This window comes from Haematobia irritans, chromosome 3 (genome assembly GCF_050003625.1).
Source record: "Haematobia irritans isolate KBUSLIRL chromosome 3, ASM5000362v1, whole genome shotgun sequence".
Taxonomy (NCBI): domain Eukaryota; kingdom Metazoa; phylum Arthropoda; class Insecta; order Diptera; family Muscidae; genus Haematobia; species Haematobia irritans.
Window position 1 is genome coordinate 68572157 of NC_134399.1, and position 19889 is coordinate 68592045.

The following is a 19889-nucleotide window of genomic DNA, read 5'->3' on the forward strand; positions in this document are numbered from 1 at the left end:
AAAATATATTATGTTTGGGGCATGAATGTTTCATAAAATGTTCCTTAATCTGTATTTTTTCATAAAGCTCGAAAAATAATTGTATAATTAGATATAATGCATTTGGACGTCAATTGCCTGTTTCGGTATCAGGCTAACATGAAATATAATAATCAAAATATCTTAAATTTATTTTGACATATAGCTAAAATATAATTTTGCACATATAAATATTTTCTATGACTAAAAATTTAAGCATGTATTTTCTGTCAAAGCAAACGTTATGTAAAGATTTAGTTTATGTATTTTAGTAACGTACAAAAGTGTATATAAAATAAGAAAAAATGTTCTCAATAAAAGTTCTTTATAAAACTAGAACATAAATATACACGTTGCACATACAACAGGTTGGCTGATAAGTCCCCGGTCTGACACGTAGATGGCGTCGCTAGTATTAAATACATATTATTTTTATATAGTACCAACCTTCAAATGATTCGTGTCAAAATTTGACGTCTGTAAGTCAATTAGTTTGTGAGATAGAGCGTCTTTTGTGAAGCAACTTTTGTTATTGTGAAAAAAATGGAAAGAAAGGAATTTCGTATTTTGATAAAATACTGTTTTCTGAAGGGAAAAATACGGTGGAAGCAAAAACTTGGCTTGATAATGAGTTTCCGGACTCTGCCCCAGGGAAATCAACAATAATTGATTGGTATGCAAAATTCAAGCGTGGTGAAATGAGCACGGAGGATGGTGAACGCAGTGGACGCCCGAAAGAGGTGGTTACCGACGAAAACATCAAAAAAATTCACAAAATAATTTTAAATGACGGTAAAATGAAGTTGATCGAGATAGCAGAAGCCTTAAAGATATCAAAGGAACGTGTTGGTCATATCATTCATCAATATTTGGATATACGGAAGCTCTGTGCAAAATGGGTGCCGCGCGAGCTCACATTTGACCAAAAACAAAAACGTGTTGATGATTCTGAGCGGTGTTTGCAGCTGTTAACTCGTAATACACACGAGTTTTTCCGTCGATATGTGAGAATGGATGAAACATGGCTCCATCACTACACTCCTGAGTCCAATCGACAGTTGGCTGAGTGGACAGCGACCGGGGAACCGTCTCCAAAGCGTGGAAAGACTTACAAGTCCGCTGGCAAAGTAATGGCCTCTGTTTTTTGGGATGCGCATGGAATAATTTTTATCGATTATCTTGAGAAGGGAAAAACCATCAACAGTGACTATTATATGGCCTTATTGGAGCGTTTGAATGTCGAAATCGCGGCAAAACGGCCCCATATGAAGAAGAAAAAAGTGTTGTTCCACCAAGATAACGCACCGTGCCACAAGTCATTGAGAACGATGGCAAAAATTCATGAATTGGGCTTCGAATTGGTTCCCCACCCACCGTATTCTCCAGATCTGGCCCCCAGCGACTTTTTCTTGTTCTCAGACCTCTAAAGGATGCTCGCAGGGAAAAAATTTGGCTGCAATGAAGAGGTGATTGCCGAAACTGAGGCCTATTTTGAGGCAAAACCTAAGTAGTACTACCAAAATGGTATCAAAAAATTGGAAGGTCGTTATAATCGCTGTATCGCTCTTGAAGGGAACTATGTTGAATAATAAAAACGAATTTTAAAAAAAAAAAATGTGTTTTTCTTTGTTAGGCCGGGGTCTTATCAGCCAACCTGTTAATTTTTTTACGGAGGTAAATATGGTAGGTGACTAGTATGGACGGTGTTGAGTGCAGCGTTGCCAGAATTGTTTCACCAAAAACCGCTAGATTTGTCCAAAAAACTAGCCAAAAAAAGCTAAAAAATTTTAAAAAATAGCTAGAAAAAAAGCTAATTTTTTTTTTATCAAAAGTCACATTTTTGATTGAAATTTAACAAACTTAAAGGCTTTATTTCACTTAAAATGCATATTATTTTAATTGTATTCAATTTAATTCCATTTCTGTGAGACTGTAAGAAAATCTAAGTCATATTAGCTCTGTTGGCGTACTCGATACATTTTGATTACTATCACAAATTTTTACTGGAAGTCCTTCGTTTATATTTCCTTGTAAAAACATTTTTCCCAGTGAACTTGCAATTGTCAGCTGGTTAATCATGTCACAGAGAACTGCATTAGAAAATATCTATATATTTCGTTTTAACTGAATTAATGATAAATTCGTGAACGTGTACACTTCTCCTAATTTTACCCAAGAGAATAAAAACCCATTCTAAGGGTATGGTCATATTAGGCAAATATTTGACGAAAATGAGTGTCAAACTTTTTTCCAGGACAATTTTCGAAATATCCGGATGCCGTTTTTGGAAAAGACTCCTATCATGATGTTATATACCCAATATGAGCTAAAAATATTTGCCGGTTTTACTATGGCGACGAATTCTTTTTTGATCTCTGTCAAATATTTGCCTAGTGTGACCGTACCGTAACTGTCTTGCAAGTTTATAATGAATAACTTTTATTCGAAAATTTCCCAAACCTATTGTTGTCCAATTTTCGTAAATGTAAATCCATCCCATTAATAAATAGCAGATTTGTTTTGATCCTATCACTACGAATTTTTATTGCATTTTTTGGTGTTAAAAAAAATAATACCACATTCAAAACTTTATTTCCTTAATTATTTCTATGTTCGGTTCCAAAGATTTTGTACACTAATGATTTTTGTATTGATTCCGAGTCAAATTTGAATTTATTCGTTTTCTCAGCTTTTTCTTCATGAGCTATCACAGTGCTTTAAAAACGTGCTAACGAAAACTTAAATTTTCAAATTCAGACTCGACTTTAAGTAGAAATTATTTTATGTATACGTTTTTAAAATAAAATGTTTAAAAACCTCTTCTATTTTTGAACGTTATTTTGGTTTGTGGTCAAGATATAAAAACTCCACAAATTTAAAGACTATTAATTTAAAGAATTTTTTAGAATTGACCCTACCTTCTTTCATGAAAAGATACCCAATTTTAAGTTGAATCACTTAACTAAGGAAAACAGTTTATATAAGAGAAATTCACAAATGCTATTATAACCAAAATTCGCGTTCGTATTTTAAGGACATGAAATCTTTGGCCCCACGACAATATTTTTTCAGTGTACAAAGTAATTCACACGAGTTTTTCCGTCGATATGTGAGAATGGATGAAACATGGCTCCATCACTACACTCCTGAGTCCAATCGACAGTTGGCTGAGTGGACAGCGACCGGGGAACCGTCTCCAAAGCGTGGAAAGACTTACAAGTCCGCTGGCAAAGTAATGGCCTCTGTTTTTTGGGATGCGCATGGAATAATTTTTATCGATTATCTTGAGAAGGGAAAAACCATCAACAGTGACTATTATATGGCCTTATTGGAGCGTTTGAATGTCGAAATCGCGGCAAAACGGCCCCATATGAAGAAGAAAAAAGTGTTGTTCCACCAAGATAACGCACCGTGCCACAAGTCATTGAGAACGATGGCAAAAATTCATGAATTGGGCTTCGAATTGGTTCCCCACCCACCGTATTCTCCAGATCTGGCCCCCAGCGACTTTTTCTTGTTCTCAGACCTCTAAAGGATGCTCGCAGGGAAAAAATTTGGCTGCAATGAAGAGGTGATTGCCGAAACTGAGGCCTATTTTGAGGCAAAACCTAAGTAGTACTACCAAAATGGTATCAAAAAATTGGAAGGTCGTTATAATCGCTGTATCGCTCTTGAAGGGAACTATGTTGAATAATAAAAACGAATTTTAAAAAAAAAAAATGTGTTTTTCTTTGTTAGGCCGGGGTCTTATCAGCCAACCTGTTAATTTTTTTACGGAGGTAAATATGGTAGGTGACTAGTATGGACGGTGTTGAGTGCAGCGTTGCCAGAATTGTTTCACCAAAAACCGCTAGATTTGTCCAAAAAACTAGCCAAAAAAAGCTAAAAAATTTTAAAAAATAGCTAGAAAAAAAGCTAATTTTTTTTTTTATCAAAAGTCACATTTTTGATTGAAATTTAACAAACTTAAAGGCTTTATTTCACTTAAAATGCATATTATTTTAATTGTATTCAATTTAATTCCATTTCTGTGAGACTGTAAGAAAATCTAAGTCATATTAGCTCTGTTGGCGTACTCGATACATTTTGATTACTATCACAAATTTTTACTGGAAGTCCTTCGTTTATATTTCCTTGTAAAAACATTTTTCCCAGTGAACTTGCAATTGTCAGCTGGTTAATCATGTCACAGAGAACTGCATTAGAAAATATCTATATATTTCGTTTTAACTGAATTAATGATAAATTCGTGAACGTGTACACTTCTCCTAATTTTACCCAAGAGAATAAAAACCCATTCTAAGGGTATGGTCATATTAGGCAAATATTTGACGAAAATGAGTGTCAAACTTTTTTCCAGGACAATTTTCGAAATATCCGGATGCCGTTTTTGGAAAAGACTCCTATCATGATGTTATATACCCAATATGAGCTAAAAATATTTGCCGGTTTTACTATGGCGACGAATTCTTTTTTGATCTCTGTCAAATATTTGCCTAGTGTGACCGTACCGTAACTGTCTTGCAAGTTTATAATGAATAACTTTTATTCGAAAATTTCCCAAACCTATTGTTGTCCAATTTTCGTAAATGTAAATCCATCCCATTAATAAATAGCAGATTTGTTTTGATCCTATCACTACGAATTTTTATTGCATTTTTTGGTGTTAAAAAAAATAATACCACATTCAAAACTTTATTTCCTTAATTATTTCTATGTTCGGTTCCAAAGATTTTGTACACTAATGATTTTTGTATTGATTCCGAGTCAAATTTGAATTTATTCGTTTTCTCAGCTTTTTCTTCATGAGCTATCACAGTGCTTTAAAAACGTGCTAACGAAAACTTAAATTTTCAAATTCAGACTCGACTTTAAGTAGAAATTATTTTATGTATACGTTTTTAAAATAAAATGTTTAAAAACCTCTTCTATTTTTGAACGTTATTTTGGTTTGTGGTCAAGATATAAAAACTCCACAAATTTAAAGACTATTAATTTAAAGAATTTTTTAGAATTGACCCTACCTTCTTTCATGAAAAGATACCCAATTTTAAGTTGAATCACTTAACTAAGGAAAACAGTTTATATAAGAGAAATTCACAAATGCTATTATAACCAAAATTCGCGTTCGTATTTTAAGGACATGAAATCTTTGGCCCCACGACAATATTTTTTCAGTGTACAAAGTAATTCACACGAGTTTTTCCGTCGATATGTGAGAATGGATGAAACATGGCTCCATCACTACACTCCTGAGTCCAATCGACAGTTGGCTGAGTGGACAGCGACCGGGGAACCGTCTCCAAAGCGTGGAAAGACTTACAAGTCCGCTGGCAAAGTAATGGCCTCTGTTTTTTGGGATGCGCATGGAATAATTTTTATCGATTATCTTGAGAAGGGAAAAACCATCAACAGTGACTATTATATGGCCTTATTGGAGCGTTTGAATGTCGAAATCGCGGCAAAACGGCCCCATATGAAGAAGAAAAAAGTGTTGTTCCACCAAGATAACGCACCGTGCCACAAGTCATTGAGAACGATGGCAAAAATTCATGAATTGGGCTTCGAATTGGTTCCCCACCCACCGTATTCTCCAGATCTGGCCCCCAGCGACTTTTTCTTGTTCTCAGACCTCTAAAGGATGCTCGCAGGGAAAAAATTTGGCTGCAATGAAGAGGTGATTGCCGAAACTGAGGCCTATTTTGAGGCAAAACCTAAGTAGTACTACCAAAATGGTATCAAAAAATTGGAAGGTCGTTATAATCGCTGTATCGCTCTTGAAGGGAACTATGTTGAATAATAAAAACGAATTTTGAAAAAAAAAAAATGTGTTTTTCTTTGTTAGGCCGGGGTCTTATCAGCCAACCTGTTAATTTTTTTACGGAGGTAAATATGGTAGGTGACTAGTATGGACGGTGTTGAGTGCAGCGTTGCCAGAATTGTTTCACCAAAAACCGCTAGATTTGTCCAAAAAACTAGCCAAAAAAAGCTAAAAAATTTTAAAAAATAGCTAGAAAAAAAGCTAATTTTTTTTTTTATCAAAAGTCACATTTTTGATTGAAATTTAACAAACTTAAAGGCTTTATTTCACTTAAAATGCATATTATTTTAATTGTATTCAATTTAATTCCATTTCTGTGAGACTGTAAGAAAATCTAAGTCATATTAGCTCTGTTGGCGTACTCGATACATTTTGATTACTATCACAAATTTTTACTGGAAGTCCTTCGTTTATATTTCCTTGTAAAAACATTTTTCCCAGTGAACTTGCAATTGTCAGCTGGTTAATCATGTCACAGAGAACTGCATTAGAAAATATCTATATATTTCGTTTTAACTGAATTAATGATAAATTCGTGAACGTGTACACTTCTCCTAATTTTACCCAAGAGAATAAAAACCCATTCTAAGGGTATGGTCATATTAGGCAAATATTTGACGAAAATGAGTGTCAAACTTTTTTCCAGGACAATTTTCGAAATATCCGGATGCCGTTTTTGGAAAAGACTCCTATCATGATGTTATATACCCAATATGAGCTAAAAATATTTGCCGGTTTTACTATGGCGACGAATTCTTTTTTGATCTCTGTCAAATATTTGCCTAGTGTGACCGTACCGTAACTGTCTTGCAAGTTTATAATGAATAACTTTTATTCGAAAATTTCCCAAACCTATTGTTGTCCAATTTTCGTAAATGTAAATCCATCCCATTAATAAATAGCAGATTTGTTTTGATCCTATCACTACGAATTTTTATTGCATTTTTTGGTGTTAAAAAAAATAATACCACATTCAAAACTTTATTTCCTTAATTATTTCTATGTTCGGTTCCAAAGATTTTGTACACTAATGATTTTTGTATTGATTCCGAGTCAAATTTGAATTTATTCGTTTTCTCAGCTTTTTCTTCATGAGCTATCACAGTGCTTTAAAAACGTGCTAACGAAAACTTAAATTTTCAAATTCAGACTCGACTTTAAGTAGAAATTATTTTATGTATACGTTTTTAAAATAAAATGTTTAAAAACCTCTTCTATTTTTGAACGTTATTTTGGTTTGTGGTCAAGATATAAAAACTCCACAAATTTAAAGACTATTAATTTAAAGAATTTTTTAGAATTGACCCTACCTTCTTTCATGAAAAGATACCCAATTTTAAGTTGAATCACTTAACTAAGGAAAACAGTTTATATAAGAGAAATTCACAAATGCTATTATAACCAAAATTCGCGTTCGTATTTTAAGGACATGAAATCTTTGGCCCCACGACAATATTTTTTCAGTGTACAAAGTAATTCACATCTACTATTTTGATTTAGTAATATCAAAAGGATAAACGAGTCAAATGCTTATATTCCTAATAATTTACTGACAGTTTATATAAGGAATTTGTATGGTAATAGTAGATTTAAAGTTTACGATAACTTTTATGAATACGAGGCAAGAACTTTACAACAAGGTGTATTTGCTGCAAAAATACCCGCATAATGGCTGGAATAATTATTAATGTTTCAATTGAGATTTGAAACATGTGAAAAACCTTATTCTGGCAGCAAGGCTTAGATAACAACGAAGTTTTATCCATATTTCAATAGGAACATGTCGAAAATAAAAAAAGCCAAAAATAGCTAAAAGGGTCATGAAAAAAAGCCAGAAAAAAAGCTAAAAGCTAAATGCATTTTTTTCCCGCTAAACGTCTTCAAAAAAAGCCAAATCTAGCGGGAAAAAAGCTAAATTGGCAACGCTGGTTGAGTGAAACTTCACTCAGGTGTACACCTCTAATTTTAAGTAGAGCCAAACGCATTTGTATGAAAGCGCAATTCAAAATCTCGCAAAAGCAAGGAATTTATAATAGCTCAATCAATATAATGTTATTCCTTTAATAAAATCTATCGCAAATCATACATGCACATTACACGATACGCGAACAGAGCCTGTTTAGACACTTTTTTAATTAGGTTGCAAACACAAGGCGTATTTACACATATTGCTGACATGACAGATTAGTAAATTGATTACTAGTTCTCATTCGTGGTTGGGAATTTTTATTTTCTTTGAAAGTCTTCGGTTAATAATTAATATCTGTAATCTAAAAAAATAATGGCGAACTTTGGTGGTTCCAATGACTTTTATCCGTCTGGTGATAACTCCTATAATTTCGATATGCCAGAATTTGACCAGGAATTGTAAGAGCCATATATAGTGTCTTTGATACCAGTTGCCCACTTTAAATGATGAAATATCTTTTATTATTGACAGAAATTTTCAAAATTTTGAAAATACCCAAACTTCAGTTCCTCCAAACTATGATTTAAATTATGGTAATACCAACAACAGTAGCATGAGCTCTTTCTATGATCCCAATGCGTATGCTGCTCCAAATCCGTATGATCAAAATGATAAAGGTTTCAAGACAGGAGGAGGCGGTGTCGGTAATGAGTTTGAAGACGAACCACCATTACTGGAGGAGTTAGGTATTAACCCAAATCACATTTTTCAAAAGGTAATGACAAAGTAGAAGGTAATTTGATGTTAACTGGTAATGTTTATCCACCTAATTTTATCCAAATCTTTAGACATTGGCTGTTCTTAATCCAATGCGTGGTGCAGATCAACATATACTTCAAGATACAGACATGGCCGGTCCACTTGTCTTTTGCTTAGCACTTGGTGGATTTTTGCTATTGGTTCGTAAAGATGACATTTATTTAGCAGACAAAAACATTTACTTTTTTTCGTATTTTAGAGTGGAAAAGTAACATTCTCCTACATATATGGGATCGGTGTAATGGGAAGCATTGCATTTTATTGCTTACTCAGTTTAATGGCATCACAAGCGAATGTTACCTTTGGTTCAGTGGTTTCCGTTTTAGGCTACTGTTTACTACCTATGGTGGTCCTATCAGGAGTTAATGTTTTAATAACTATACAGTAAGTAGTGGGATCATTAGAGATCCACGTTATTTGTTCTACAAGTTTATTTTGCTACATGACCGTTGAAAATGTTTAAATTTGTGGGTAAATATTTATCCGTCTGCCCAATTACCCAAGTTAGTGGGAAACCAAGCTACAGATATACTAAAGAAATTATTTGTAGTTCAGCGTTGAAGATGACGAAAGATTTTATTTTCAACACTTTTTAGCGACTTTATATGAGAAACTTTTTTCCATTGCGAACTCTTCGACCATACAGATAGAGATATACAAATTAAAAATACTATTAAAATAAACTAAAACAATTTCCATGGAGCGGTTCTGCCAATGCATTAAAAAATTAAAACTTACTGAATTGGTATTAAAGAATAGTTTTCGTAATGCTAAAAAGAAATATGACCATTAACAGTTCTAGATATTTTGTTTGTTTTTTGTTAAAATATCATTCGAGCGTTATTCTTTTTTGTTTTTGGTATATATCAGATCGATGCATTCTGTCCATAGCGATACCAAAAGTGGTGAAATTCTTCCTTATCAATGAGCTGCTATATGTCAACTCAATGACAATTCCTTTTTTAAACCGAGTCCTACCTTCAATGCACAGTTAAAGAAAAGTAAGGACTCCAAGATCGCAACAAAAGTTACCAAATGAACAAAATTAAAAAAATCAATCTAAAATAAAATACAAATATTATTTAGACTTTTTCCCTTGACTGTGTGGAAATTTAGAATTCTTTTCAACTTTCAACATTTTAATTTTAAACAACCATTGATATTTTCAGGGGAACAATTGGTTTAATTGTAGCTGGAGTATGCATTTTTTGGTGTTCATTATCGGCTTCAAAGCTCTTTGTAACGGCCTATTCCATGGATCACCAACAGATATTGATTGCTTATCCCTGTGCGCTTCTGTATGGAGTTTTTGCATTAATAACGATTTTCTAAGTAGAGGTTAAATTAAAAACAATATGTAAAAAAATTTTGAAGATATTTTAAATAAACAAATCATTTCGAATATGTAAAAATTGTTTATTCTACTAAAGGACTTCTTGGATAAGCATTAGTTTTCCATGCTTAAGCAAAAGTTTGGAAAACAAAAGTTTTTTGCATTGTTCGAACACCTCAGCAATACCGATGGTACTTTCAGTAAAGTAACGCCTACATATGAAATACGTTCATTGCTCAACCATTTAACCTACAATATTTGTTGCTCCTCTAAGGGCTAAGTAGCCCTGTATAATGTCAGATGGTAAAGTACGAATGATCCGAAATTCTTCAGCGTTGTGATAGTGCAGTTTTGTCTGTGGATCGGTGTAAGGCGCTTCCAAGCCCGAGATATCGGAATATTTTTTGGGTGGCTTTAGTGATGGAGGGGCATTAAGTGAATTGTCTGCAGAAAAGTGGGTTAGTACTAACTAAGATAGAGATATTAGGAGATCTTACATAAAACTACGTCGTCAGGCCATGGAAGTGATCGCTCCTGTGTAAGAATTTGTTTTAATGACTTCCAAACAAATTTCTTTCCTCCTGCTTCAATGTAGCTATACTTTGGATTTTTACACAATATTTTCGGGCGCTGTTGGACAGTTGATGACGACAATGGTGTGTTTCCTGAATCAACCTTTTCTGATAAAATAGTGTCAGCATCTGTTTTATGTTTTTTATTTGGTACTTCTTCTTCTTGAGACATCTTATATGTTTTTAATCCTGAAGATGTTTGTTTATCAAAAATAATTTATGCGGTGTAAGATCGTCGCAACTGTAATCATATGTTAGCCGTCAAATTCCTTAATGTCAAAACGGCTTTAAAGAACTTACCAAATAAATAAACAATTGTAAAAACGAGCAACACAAAGGCTTTCATAATACATTTAGTTTTAAAACAGACATATTCTTGGGAATAAAATATCATGTCCAATTCCAAGTTTGCATCAAATTTGAAACGTTTCCGTTTAGTGACATTTGATATAACAGACACATTAGTTCGTTTTAGTAGACCACCTGCAATACAATATGCAAAGACAGCATATTCTTTAGGAATTACCGAAATCGATCAAGTGACCATGGAACAATGTTTCAAACGAGAATTCAAAGCAATGAATAAGCTACATCCGAATTGGGGATATAATACACCAAACTTCACGTGGCAGCAATGGTGGTCAACGCTTGTTTCCAATATTTTCCATTGTGTGAAACCTGATATTGAGCCTGATAAACTTAAAGAGCTGACAAAGAATTTAATTCGCATATATCGTACGAGCGAGTGTTATCGTCACATCGAAGGTGGTCAACAACTTGTGGATAGAGTACGTAGTACTGGCAAAAAAGTGGGTGTAATATCCAATTTTGATCCCAGCCTCAAAAAAGTTTTAGAAGAAGTAAACCTGGCTGAGAAATTCGATTTCATATTGACTTCTTATGACGTTGGTTCTTCAAAACCTAACAAAGAAATTTATGATGCAGGTTTAGCAATTAGTAAATGTTCTTCAGACGAAGCGTTACATATAGGAAATATGTATTCAATGGACTACGAGGGTGCTCGAAATGCAGGCTGGTCCAGCATTCTGATTACTTCGAACGAAAATGATATTAGAAAAACTCTCCCAACTCAAGGCTATCGTAATATTAAGGACTTGTTGAATGCCTTAGACAATGATGTTATAGAATGGTAGTAAATTAAGACAACGAACTGTATTTCGCATTTTTTGCTTAAATTTTGAATAGTATATGTATTTTAGATTGTGCCATGAATACTGTAGATAAGGTATGAAAACGCAATAAAATAATTACAGCACATATGTGTTGGAAAATATTTCGAGTGTAGACAATAAGACAATATTTATAAAAAAGTAAAGCAGATCTGTAAATGATAAGGGCAATGTTCTTTAAACATAATATTGACAAATATTCAAGCATGTTCCTTCTAAATTTCTGTAGACTTATAATACAACAGCAGAGGGAAATAATTTATAACTCCACAGCATTTCAAAATTCCATTTCATCGTCGTTGCCACCACAGATTCGTAAGTGGCACTACAACAATCGCCAACTGTGATGTGGGAAATGTATCAAAAAGTACGAAATATATATGAAAGTATTTTGCCATCACTATTGTTACAAGAGATATTTTATATTTTGTAAAACACCAAGCGCAACTAACTTATTACAATTTATTTAAATAAACACGAAAATGAAGTGCTGAAAACATAGTTATTACGCTTAAAATTGTGAAAGGTATATTGGTGAACAATTGTCGACTTTCCAGATGGAATAAAGTGATAGTTTTTCAGATATTTTTCCAGACACGCCGCCTTCATCAAGAATAAACATTGATAGACGCTGGAGCATCAACCGAATATAGCAGAATTGCAACTTATAAATCAACATAAATTCTTTGTTAAGGCATTATGTTCAATGTGTTTTTATTCGTATGTTATACCTAGAATAATTTATAAAAGATTTTTTTATTAATAAACATCTAAACAATCGTATTTTACTTGACCACAATAATTCTTTCATAACTATCATAAAATGCACTTTTTCCAATAGTTTGAAGAAGCTCTTATTGGCGTCGTTCTAAATTTATCTAAAAAGGCACCTAATAATTGCACTCATGTGATACTTAACTTGGCGTGGTACAACTTCTCAATAGTGACGGCACTTTTGCGAGTTTTGGATATCGTATACGACTGTTTTCGACGTGGTGGGGATTCTCAGAAGTGCCGTCAAATTCAAAAAACGTTAGCAGGATTATATTTTCATTTAAGAAAACGTTAACTTTCTCTATATGCATATTTTTATGCTCTTGTAGACTTTTTTTTTATAAAATATGATGTTTCGTCAAATGTATAGAATTACTTTGTTTTGTCAAAATTCCAAAGAAATAAATTCATATTCGATAAAATTAAATCTAATATAAATAATATGAAAATTAAAGCAACACAAAAAAATCACGAAATTTTTTCCAATAAGTCTTAATTGAGTTTTAAAAAAATATTCAATTAAAATTTTAATTGGATCACTTAATTTTTAATTCACTTTCAGTTAATTTTTTTAACTGATGCTATTCAATTAAAAAATTAATTTGACCAATTAATTTCGTGATTGGATCAGATTTTTTTTATGTGAAGTGATTAGCAAAAAAGGCTAAAATCAAAAATTAACAAAAACCATTTGCTTGTTTGGATATATATAAATACTTTTTGGCCAAAATAGAACCCCAGTTTAGGTGTTTATAAAATGAATTGTGTTCGTCATCTAGATGTCCAAGAAACTATTCCGAGAGCTCAGTTCGCATAGGGGAAAACTAAAATTTGATCACACTCTATATATAGACTTGATGTGGAATTACATACCATGCATTGAAGGAACGGTTGATTTTTGCCATTTGAGGTACTCTAACCGAGAAAAGTCAACATTTCGACTTTTTGAAAATTTGGAAAAGATGACCTTTTATACCTATCAACATTTTAAAAATTTTAAAACTTGATTTTTCGAGTATTCGACTTTTTCAAAATTTCAAAAAAAAATCTGACTTTAAAAGCTTTGAGCTGCATAATATGTAATATGAATTTTACACATTAATGTATGGAATATATCATAAAATATTTAAAAAAATAAGAGTAGTTTTTAGTGCAGTATATACCCTGCCAGCATTTCAAAGTTCCATTTCACCCTCATCGCTACCACAGACTCGTAAATGTCACCACAACCATCGCGAACTGTGATGGGGGAAGCATATCAAAAAGTACAAAATGTACATGAAAGTATTTTGCCATCACTACTGTTAGAAGAGCCATTTTATTTTTTGTGAAAAGCCAAGCGCAACCACTTGTTATATTTTATTTAAATAAAAACGAAAATGAAGTTCTGAAAACATAGATATTACGCTTAAAATTGTGAAAGGTATATGGTGAACAATTTTCGACTTTCCAAATAGAATAAAGTGATCGTTTTTCAAATATTTTTCCAGGCACGCTGTCTCCATCGAAAATAAACAAACTGGCTGATAGACGCTGCAATATGTAACTTGCTACTTAAAACTCAACATCATTCTTTTATTAATGCAAAAAATTATGTTAAATGTGATGACATAAACCGAAAAATGTTATATTTATAAGAAATTATAAATGTTTAATCAAATCAATAAACATCTACACAATCGTGTTTTACTTGACCACAATGATTCTTCTACAATTACCTTAAAATGCACTTTTTCTGATAGTTTGCATGGGTTCTTATTGGAGTCCTTCGAAATTGATCTAAATAGGCACCTAATAATTGCACTGATGAGAAACTTTTTCGTAGTAACTTGGAGTGGTACAACTTCTCAATAGTGACTGCGCTTTTCCGACGAGTTTTTGATGTCGTATATGATTGTTTTCGACGTAGTGGGGATTCTCAGAAGCGCCCCCAAATTCAAAAAATGTTGGCAGGGTACTAGTAATTGATAGTAAAATTTAATATTCCTTCTTACGAAAATGTATTAACCCTGCCAGCATTTCAAAGTTCCATTTCATCCTCATCGCTACCACAGACTCGTAAATGTCACCACAACCATCGCGAACTGTGATGGGGGAAGTATATCAAAAAGTACAAAATGTACATTAAAGTATTTTGCCATCACTACTGTTAGAAGAGCCATTTTATTTTTTGTGAAACGCCAAGCGCAACCAGCTTGTTATATTTTATTTAAATAAAAAAGGAAATAAAGTTCTGAAAACATAGATATTACGCTTAAAATTGTGAAAGGTATATGGTGAACAATTTTCGACTTTCCAAATAGAATAAAGTGATCGTTTTTCAAATATTTTTCCAGGCACGCTGTCTCCATCGAAACTAAACAAACTGGCTGATAGACGCTGCAATATGTAACTTGCTACTTAAAACTCAACATCATTCTTTTATTAATGAAAAAATTATGTTAAATGTGATGAGATAAACCGAAAAATGTTATATTTATAAGAAATTATAAATGTTTAATCAAATCAATAAACATCTACACAATCGTGTTTTACTTGACCACAATGATTCTTCTACAATTACCTTAAAATGCACTTTTTCTGATAGTTTGCAGGGGTTCTTATTGGCGTCCTTCGAAATTGATCTAAATAGGCACCTAATAATTGCTCTGATGAGAAACTTTTTCGTAGTAACTTGGCGTGGTACAACTTCTCAATAGTGACGGCACTTTTCCGACGAGTTTTTGATGTCATATATGATTGTTTTCGACGTATTGGGGATTCTCAGAAGCGCCCCCAAATTCAAAAAATGTTGGCAGGGAAGTCTCCTAACTAGCTGATTCACAATTATTTTGTTTATTTTCTGTACGCAGTCATCGCACTCAATTGCGAAGTCAAAAGACTCCATCTCGTTTTGCAGCACGTGAATTACCATGAAAATCAGTTCTTTTACTAAATGGTGTTTTATCGGACAACATCACTCCCCTGCCAGCATTTCAAAGTTCCATTTCAACCTCATCGTTACCACAGACTCGTAAATGTCACTTCAACCATCATGAAAAGGTACATCAAAAAGTACATGCAAGTAATTTGCCATCCCTACTGTTAAAAAAGCCATTTTTTTTGTGAAACGCCAAGCGCAACCAGCTTGTTATATTTTAATTAAATAAAAACGAAAATAAAGTTCTGAAAACATAGATTATACGCTTAAAATTGTGAAAGGTATATTGGTGAACAATTTGGTGATTTTCCAAATGGAATAAAGTGATTGTTTTTCAGATATTTTACAGACACGCTGCCTCCATGGAATAAAAACACTGGTTGATAGACGCAGCAACATGTAACTCGCTACTTGTAACTCAACATCATCATTAATGCAAAAAATTATGTTAAATGTGATGTGATAGTGGTATAAATGTTATATTTTTAAGAATTTGTAAATGATTAATCAAATTAATAAATATCTAAACAAACGTGTTTTACTCGACCACAATGATTCTTTTACAACTATCTTAAAATGTGCTTTTTCTGATTGTTTGGAGGGTCTCTTATTGGCGTCGTTCTAAATTGATCTATAAAGGCACCTAATAATTGCACTCATGCGAAACCTTTTTGTAGTAACTTGGCGTGGTACAACTTCTCAATAGTGACGGCGCTTTTCCGACGTGTTTTTGATGTCGTATATGATTGTTTTCGACGTAGTGGGGATTCTCAAAAGAGTCCCCAAATTCAAAAAATGTTGGCAGGGTCATTCCCTGCCAGCATTTCAATGTTCCATTTCATCCTCATCGCTACCACAGACTCGTAAGTGACACTGCAACAATCGCCAACTGTGATAGTATTTTGCCATCACTATTCGCATGAAAGTATTTTGCCATCACTATTGTTACAAGAGCCATTTTATATTTTGTGAAACACCAAGCGCAACTGGCTTATTATAATTTATTTCAATGAAAACAAAAATAAAGTGCTGAAAACATAGTTATTACGCTTAAAATTGTGAAAAGTAAATTGGTGAACAATTTTTTACTTTCCAAATGGAATAAAGTGATAGTTTTTCAAATATTTTTCCAGACACGCTGCCTCCATTGGGAATAAAAGTACTGGCTGATAGACGCTACAACATTTAACTTACAAATTGTAACTCAACATCAATCTCTTATTAATGCATAAAAATGTGTTAAATGTGATGTGATAGCCGTATAAATGTTATATTTATGAGAATTTATAAATGTTTCATAAAATTAATAAACATCCAAACAATCGTGTTTTACTTGACCACAATGATTCTTTTACAACTATCTTAAAATGCACTTTGTCTGATTGTTTGAAGGGGCTCTTATTGGCGTCCTTCTAAATGTATCCAGAAGGGCTCCTAATAATTACACTCATGCGATACTTTTTTGTAGTAACTTGGCGTGGTACAACTTCTCAATAGTGACGGCGCTTTTCCGAGGAGTTTTGGATATCGTATACGACTGTTTTCGACGTAGTGGGGATTCTCTGAAGCGCCCCCAAATTCAAAAAATGTTGGCAGGGTTGGCAGACGAAAAAGTGTCATCTACGGTGTGTAGACAAACTACAGCGCTGTGAATGGACTTGAGACGTCTATTGGTCTATGATTTACTCTTGGTGTTTCACAAAATATTTTTAGTGTTTTGATGCGAAATACAAATCAAAAATAAAAACAAATTTTGGCCGACTAGATATGTTCGTCGCGAAAAAGTTTTAACCTAGCCGTATTTACACCATAACACGCTTCCAATTAGTTATCCTCCCTAAATCGACAACAATGTGCAACACTGCGTTCGAAAACGTCAAAGTTTGGTCTTAATTTCCTGTAGACATCTTCTTTCTTTTTCCAGTATCCGTCATTGGAGGTGGGTGCATTTTTATTTTTGTAGTGAATTCTTTATTTATATATTGTGTTAGATAATTTCATTAAAATCGTATTTTTCTTATGCAGCACTGTAATTGATTTCATATCAATTGATTACAAATAAATAGAATAAACATGGTTGCTGTCAAGAAACAGGTAATTATTGTAAGCACGTGTTATTGCTATTCATATTTCACCCAATTTTTCTTTCTTCTGTAGAAAAAAGCCTTGGATTCCATCAACTCCAAATTGGCTTTGGTGATGAAATCTGGCAAATATTGCCTTGGCTACAAACAAACCTTGAAAACTTTGCGTCAAGGCAAAGCAAAATTGGTATTGATTGCCACCAATACTCCCGCCTTGAGGTGAGAATTTTGAACATTGTGTGAATGGAACAAGTACCGTAGAATCTACATGAAAAAAAAACAATTGTGCTGTGGAACCATATGGAGTCTTGCGAGACTGAGAAGTATGTTTCCCAAATTGGCAATGAAATGAATTGTTTGATACAATCGAATATATTTTACTACCCAGTGTACGACCAAGACTTCATGGGGTTCCTGTTGCACCAGTAGTATATACGTGAGTTCTATGCTATTTTACAAATATGTAATTTCATGATGAATGTATTGTGCAGAATATTTTTTTGTTGAGACATTTTATACTAGAGACTCTTTCTGAAGAAACTTTTTTTTTATTATGAAGTCATGTGTTTGTCGACAATATCAACAAAATGTTCTTTCATTGCAGAAAATCGGAAATTGAATACTACGCTATGTTGGCCAAGACTGAAGTTCAACATTACAGCGGCACTAACATCGATTTAGGTACTGCTTGTGGTAGATACTTCCGTGTCTGCACCATGTCTATCACCGATCCTGGAGATTCTGATATTATCCGTACTGTAGGTGAAAACTAATTGTAGAGAACAATTTTTTAATTGTATAAGTTAATAAATTCTACAAAGTCAGTTATTTGTAAATGTATTGGCTATAAATCGAAAACAAAGGTGGGTGGGGGGAATATTCACATTGGTGGATGAACTTGTGGTGCCACGTATATATATAAGAGCATATGTGGGCACCGGGTGGAATGAAATTCCATTCGATGTCCTGTCGGTTGATTAGGTCGGAATGTAAATGTCTGAAGAACTCTCTCCGATCTTTTTCAACATTTCTGCTACATTTTGCAGTATTTCTCCAAAGCAATTTCCGAAAATTATCTTTCACAGGCAGAAAAGTACATTAACAGCCTGTTTCTGTATGTCGAATGAGCTCTATCGATCGACTGAAGCTCATAGAAACAGTTGACTTTTGGTTATAAATGCAACTGTTTTCCCCATTTCAGTCGATCGATTTAGCTCGATCGACAACATAATCGGGCTGTAATTCACAAAAAAGTCAAAATGCACAGATATATTGGAAAACGTTCTTATTTTTGTCAATGTACAAATTTTGCAAAAAAATAAACATTTGCAGATCATTTCCCTAAATTGAAACATTTCATAAAAAAAAAACAAATGTGAAGTACGAACTTAGTACCTAACCAAACTTAGTCTAATAGGGCACTAGAAACTCAAATAATTATACATTAAAAAAACGACCTCGGCCAAAAACCTGCTTAGGTCGAGCAACAGTACCACACCATAAGTTGACAGTTAAGCAGGATACTACGCTCCCGATTCCGAGGCGAACTCATATTTTTGTTATTACTTTTCTACAATCATTTTTTCACGAGAAGTTAGTATCATAATGGATAATAGAATTTTGTACCGGTTCATGTAGAATAATTCCTCCCATTTCAATTCAAATATTTATTTAATCAATTAAGCTTCATTGGACCATACATTGATAGCTTGAAGTAAACTACCGCGAAACTAAAGTATTAAATAAAATGTAAAAAAAAAAACAATAACTAAAACTAATGTGAATACATTATTTGTTTTATTTCATATCACAATGTTTCTACTTTCTAAAAAGTAAAGGAAATAAGATTTCCTTTACTTCTAAATTATGCTTAATAGCATGTGAAAATTTTGTGGTGTGCCTCATCACTTTGATAGTTAATAATTATAGAAGAAAAATATACAAAAACAAGTAAGGAAAGTCTAAAGTCGGGCGGGGCCGCTATATTATACCCTGCACCACTTTGTAGATCTAAATTTTCGATACAATATCACATCCGTCAAATGTGTTGGGGGCTATATATAAAGGTTTGTCCCAAATACATACATTTAAATATCACTCGATTTGGACAGAATTTGATAGACTTTTACAAAATCTATAGACTCAAAATTTAAGTTGGCTAATGCACTAGGTGGAACACAATTTATTAAAAAAAAATATGGGAAACATTTAAATCTGAAGCAATTTTAAGGAAACTTCGCAAAAGTTTATTTATGATTTATCGCTCGATATATATGTATTAGAAGTTTAGGAAAATTAGTGTCATTTTTACAACTTTTCGACTAAGCAGTGCCGACTTAATAAGGAAAATGTTGGTATTTTGACCATTTTTGTCGAAATCAGAAAAACATATATATGGGAGCTATATCTAAATCTGAACCGATTCCAACCAAATTTGGCACACATAGCT

General features: G+C 33.2%; 4 protein-coding genes and 3 long non-coding RNA genes across 7 annotated transcripts; 6 read left to right on the forward strand and 1 right to left on the reverse strand.

The window, feature by feature from the left end:
* The first annotated feature begins 8032 nt into the window (after positions 1-8032).
* LOC142228773 (protein YIPF5 homolog) lies at positions 8033-9979 on the forward strand. The gene is made up of 5 exons (XM_075299284.1): positions 8033-8206; positions 8280-8523; positions 8597-8707; positions 8767-8951; positions 9737-9979. Exons 1-5 carry the CDS (start codon positions 8121-8123, stop codon positions 9897-9899), a joined length of 789 nt encoding a protein of 262 aa, XP_075155399.1. The 5' UTR covers positions 8033-8120; the 3' UTR covers positions 9900-9979.
* Positions 9963-10719, reverse strand: LOC142228775 (INO80 complex subunit C-like). The gene is made up of 2 exons (XM_075299286.1): positions 10398-10719; positions 9963-10344 (listed from the first exon to the last, which is right to left on the reverse strand). Exons 1-2 carry the CDS (start codon positions 10642-10644, stop codon positions 10145-10147), a joined length of 447 nt encoding a protein of 148 aa, XP_075155401.1. The 5' UTR covers positions 10645-10719; the 3' UTR covers positions 9963-10144.
* Positions 10720-10754: 35 nt separating this feature from the next.
* LOC142228774 (rhythmically expressed gene 2 protein-like) lies at positions 10755-11766 on the forward strand. The gene has a single exon (XM_075299285.1). The coding sequence runs from the start codon at positions 10865-10867 to the stop codon at positions 11624-11626; it is 762 nt and encodes a 253-aa protein (XP_075155400.1). The 5' UTR covers positions 10755-10864; the 3' UTR covers positions 11627-11766.
* A 1822-nt stretch (positions 11767-13588) lies between these two features.
* On the forward strand, positions 13589-14115 carry LOC142228242 (uncharacterized). Its single transcript, XR_012720107.1, has 2 exons — positions 13589-13859; positions 13927-14115. It is a non-coding gene; the product is annotated as an uncharacterized LOC142228242 (long non-coding RNA).
* A 360-nt stretch (positions 14116-14475) lies between these two features.
* On the forward strand, positions 14476-14981 carry LOC142232393 (uncharacterized). Its single transcript, XR_012721114.1, has 2 exons — positions 14476-14705; positions 14773-14981. It is a non-coding gene; the product is annotated as an uncharacterized LOC142232393 (long non-coding RNA).
* A 425-nt stretch (positions 14982-15406) lies between these two features.
* Positions 15407-15908, forward strand: LOC142231924 (uncharacterized). Its single transcript, XR_012720961.1, has 2 exons — positions 15407-15637; positions 15695-15908. It is a non-coding gene; the product is annotated as an uncharacterized LOC142231924 (long non-coding RNA).
* Positions 15909-17216: 1308 nt separating this feature from the next.
* Positions 17217-18276, forward strand: LOC142229403 (large ribosomal subunit protein eL30-like). The gene is made up of 4 exons (XM_075299957.1): positions 17217-17295; positions 17382-17450; positions 17514-17659; positions 18045-18276. Exons 2-4 carry the CDS (start codon positions 17430-17432, stop codon positions 18211-18213), a joined length of 336 nt encoding a protein of 111 aa, XP_075156072.1. The 5' UTR covers positions 17217-17295; positions 17382-17429; the 3' UTR covers positions 18214-18276.
* The last annotated feature ends 1613 nt before the right edge of the window (positions 18277-19889 follow it).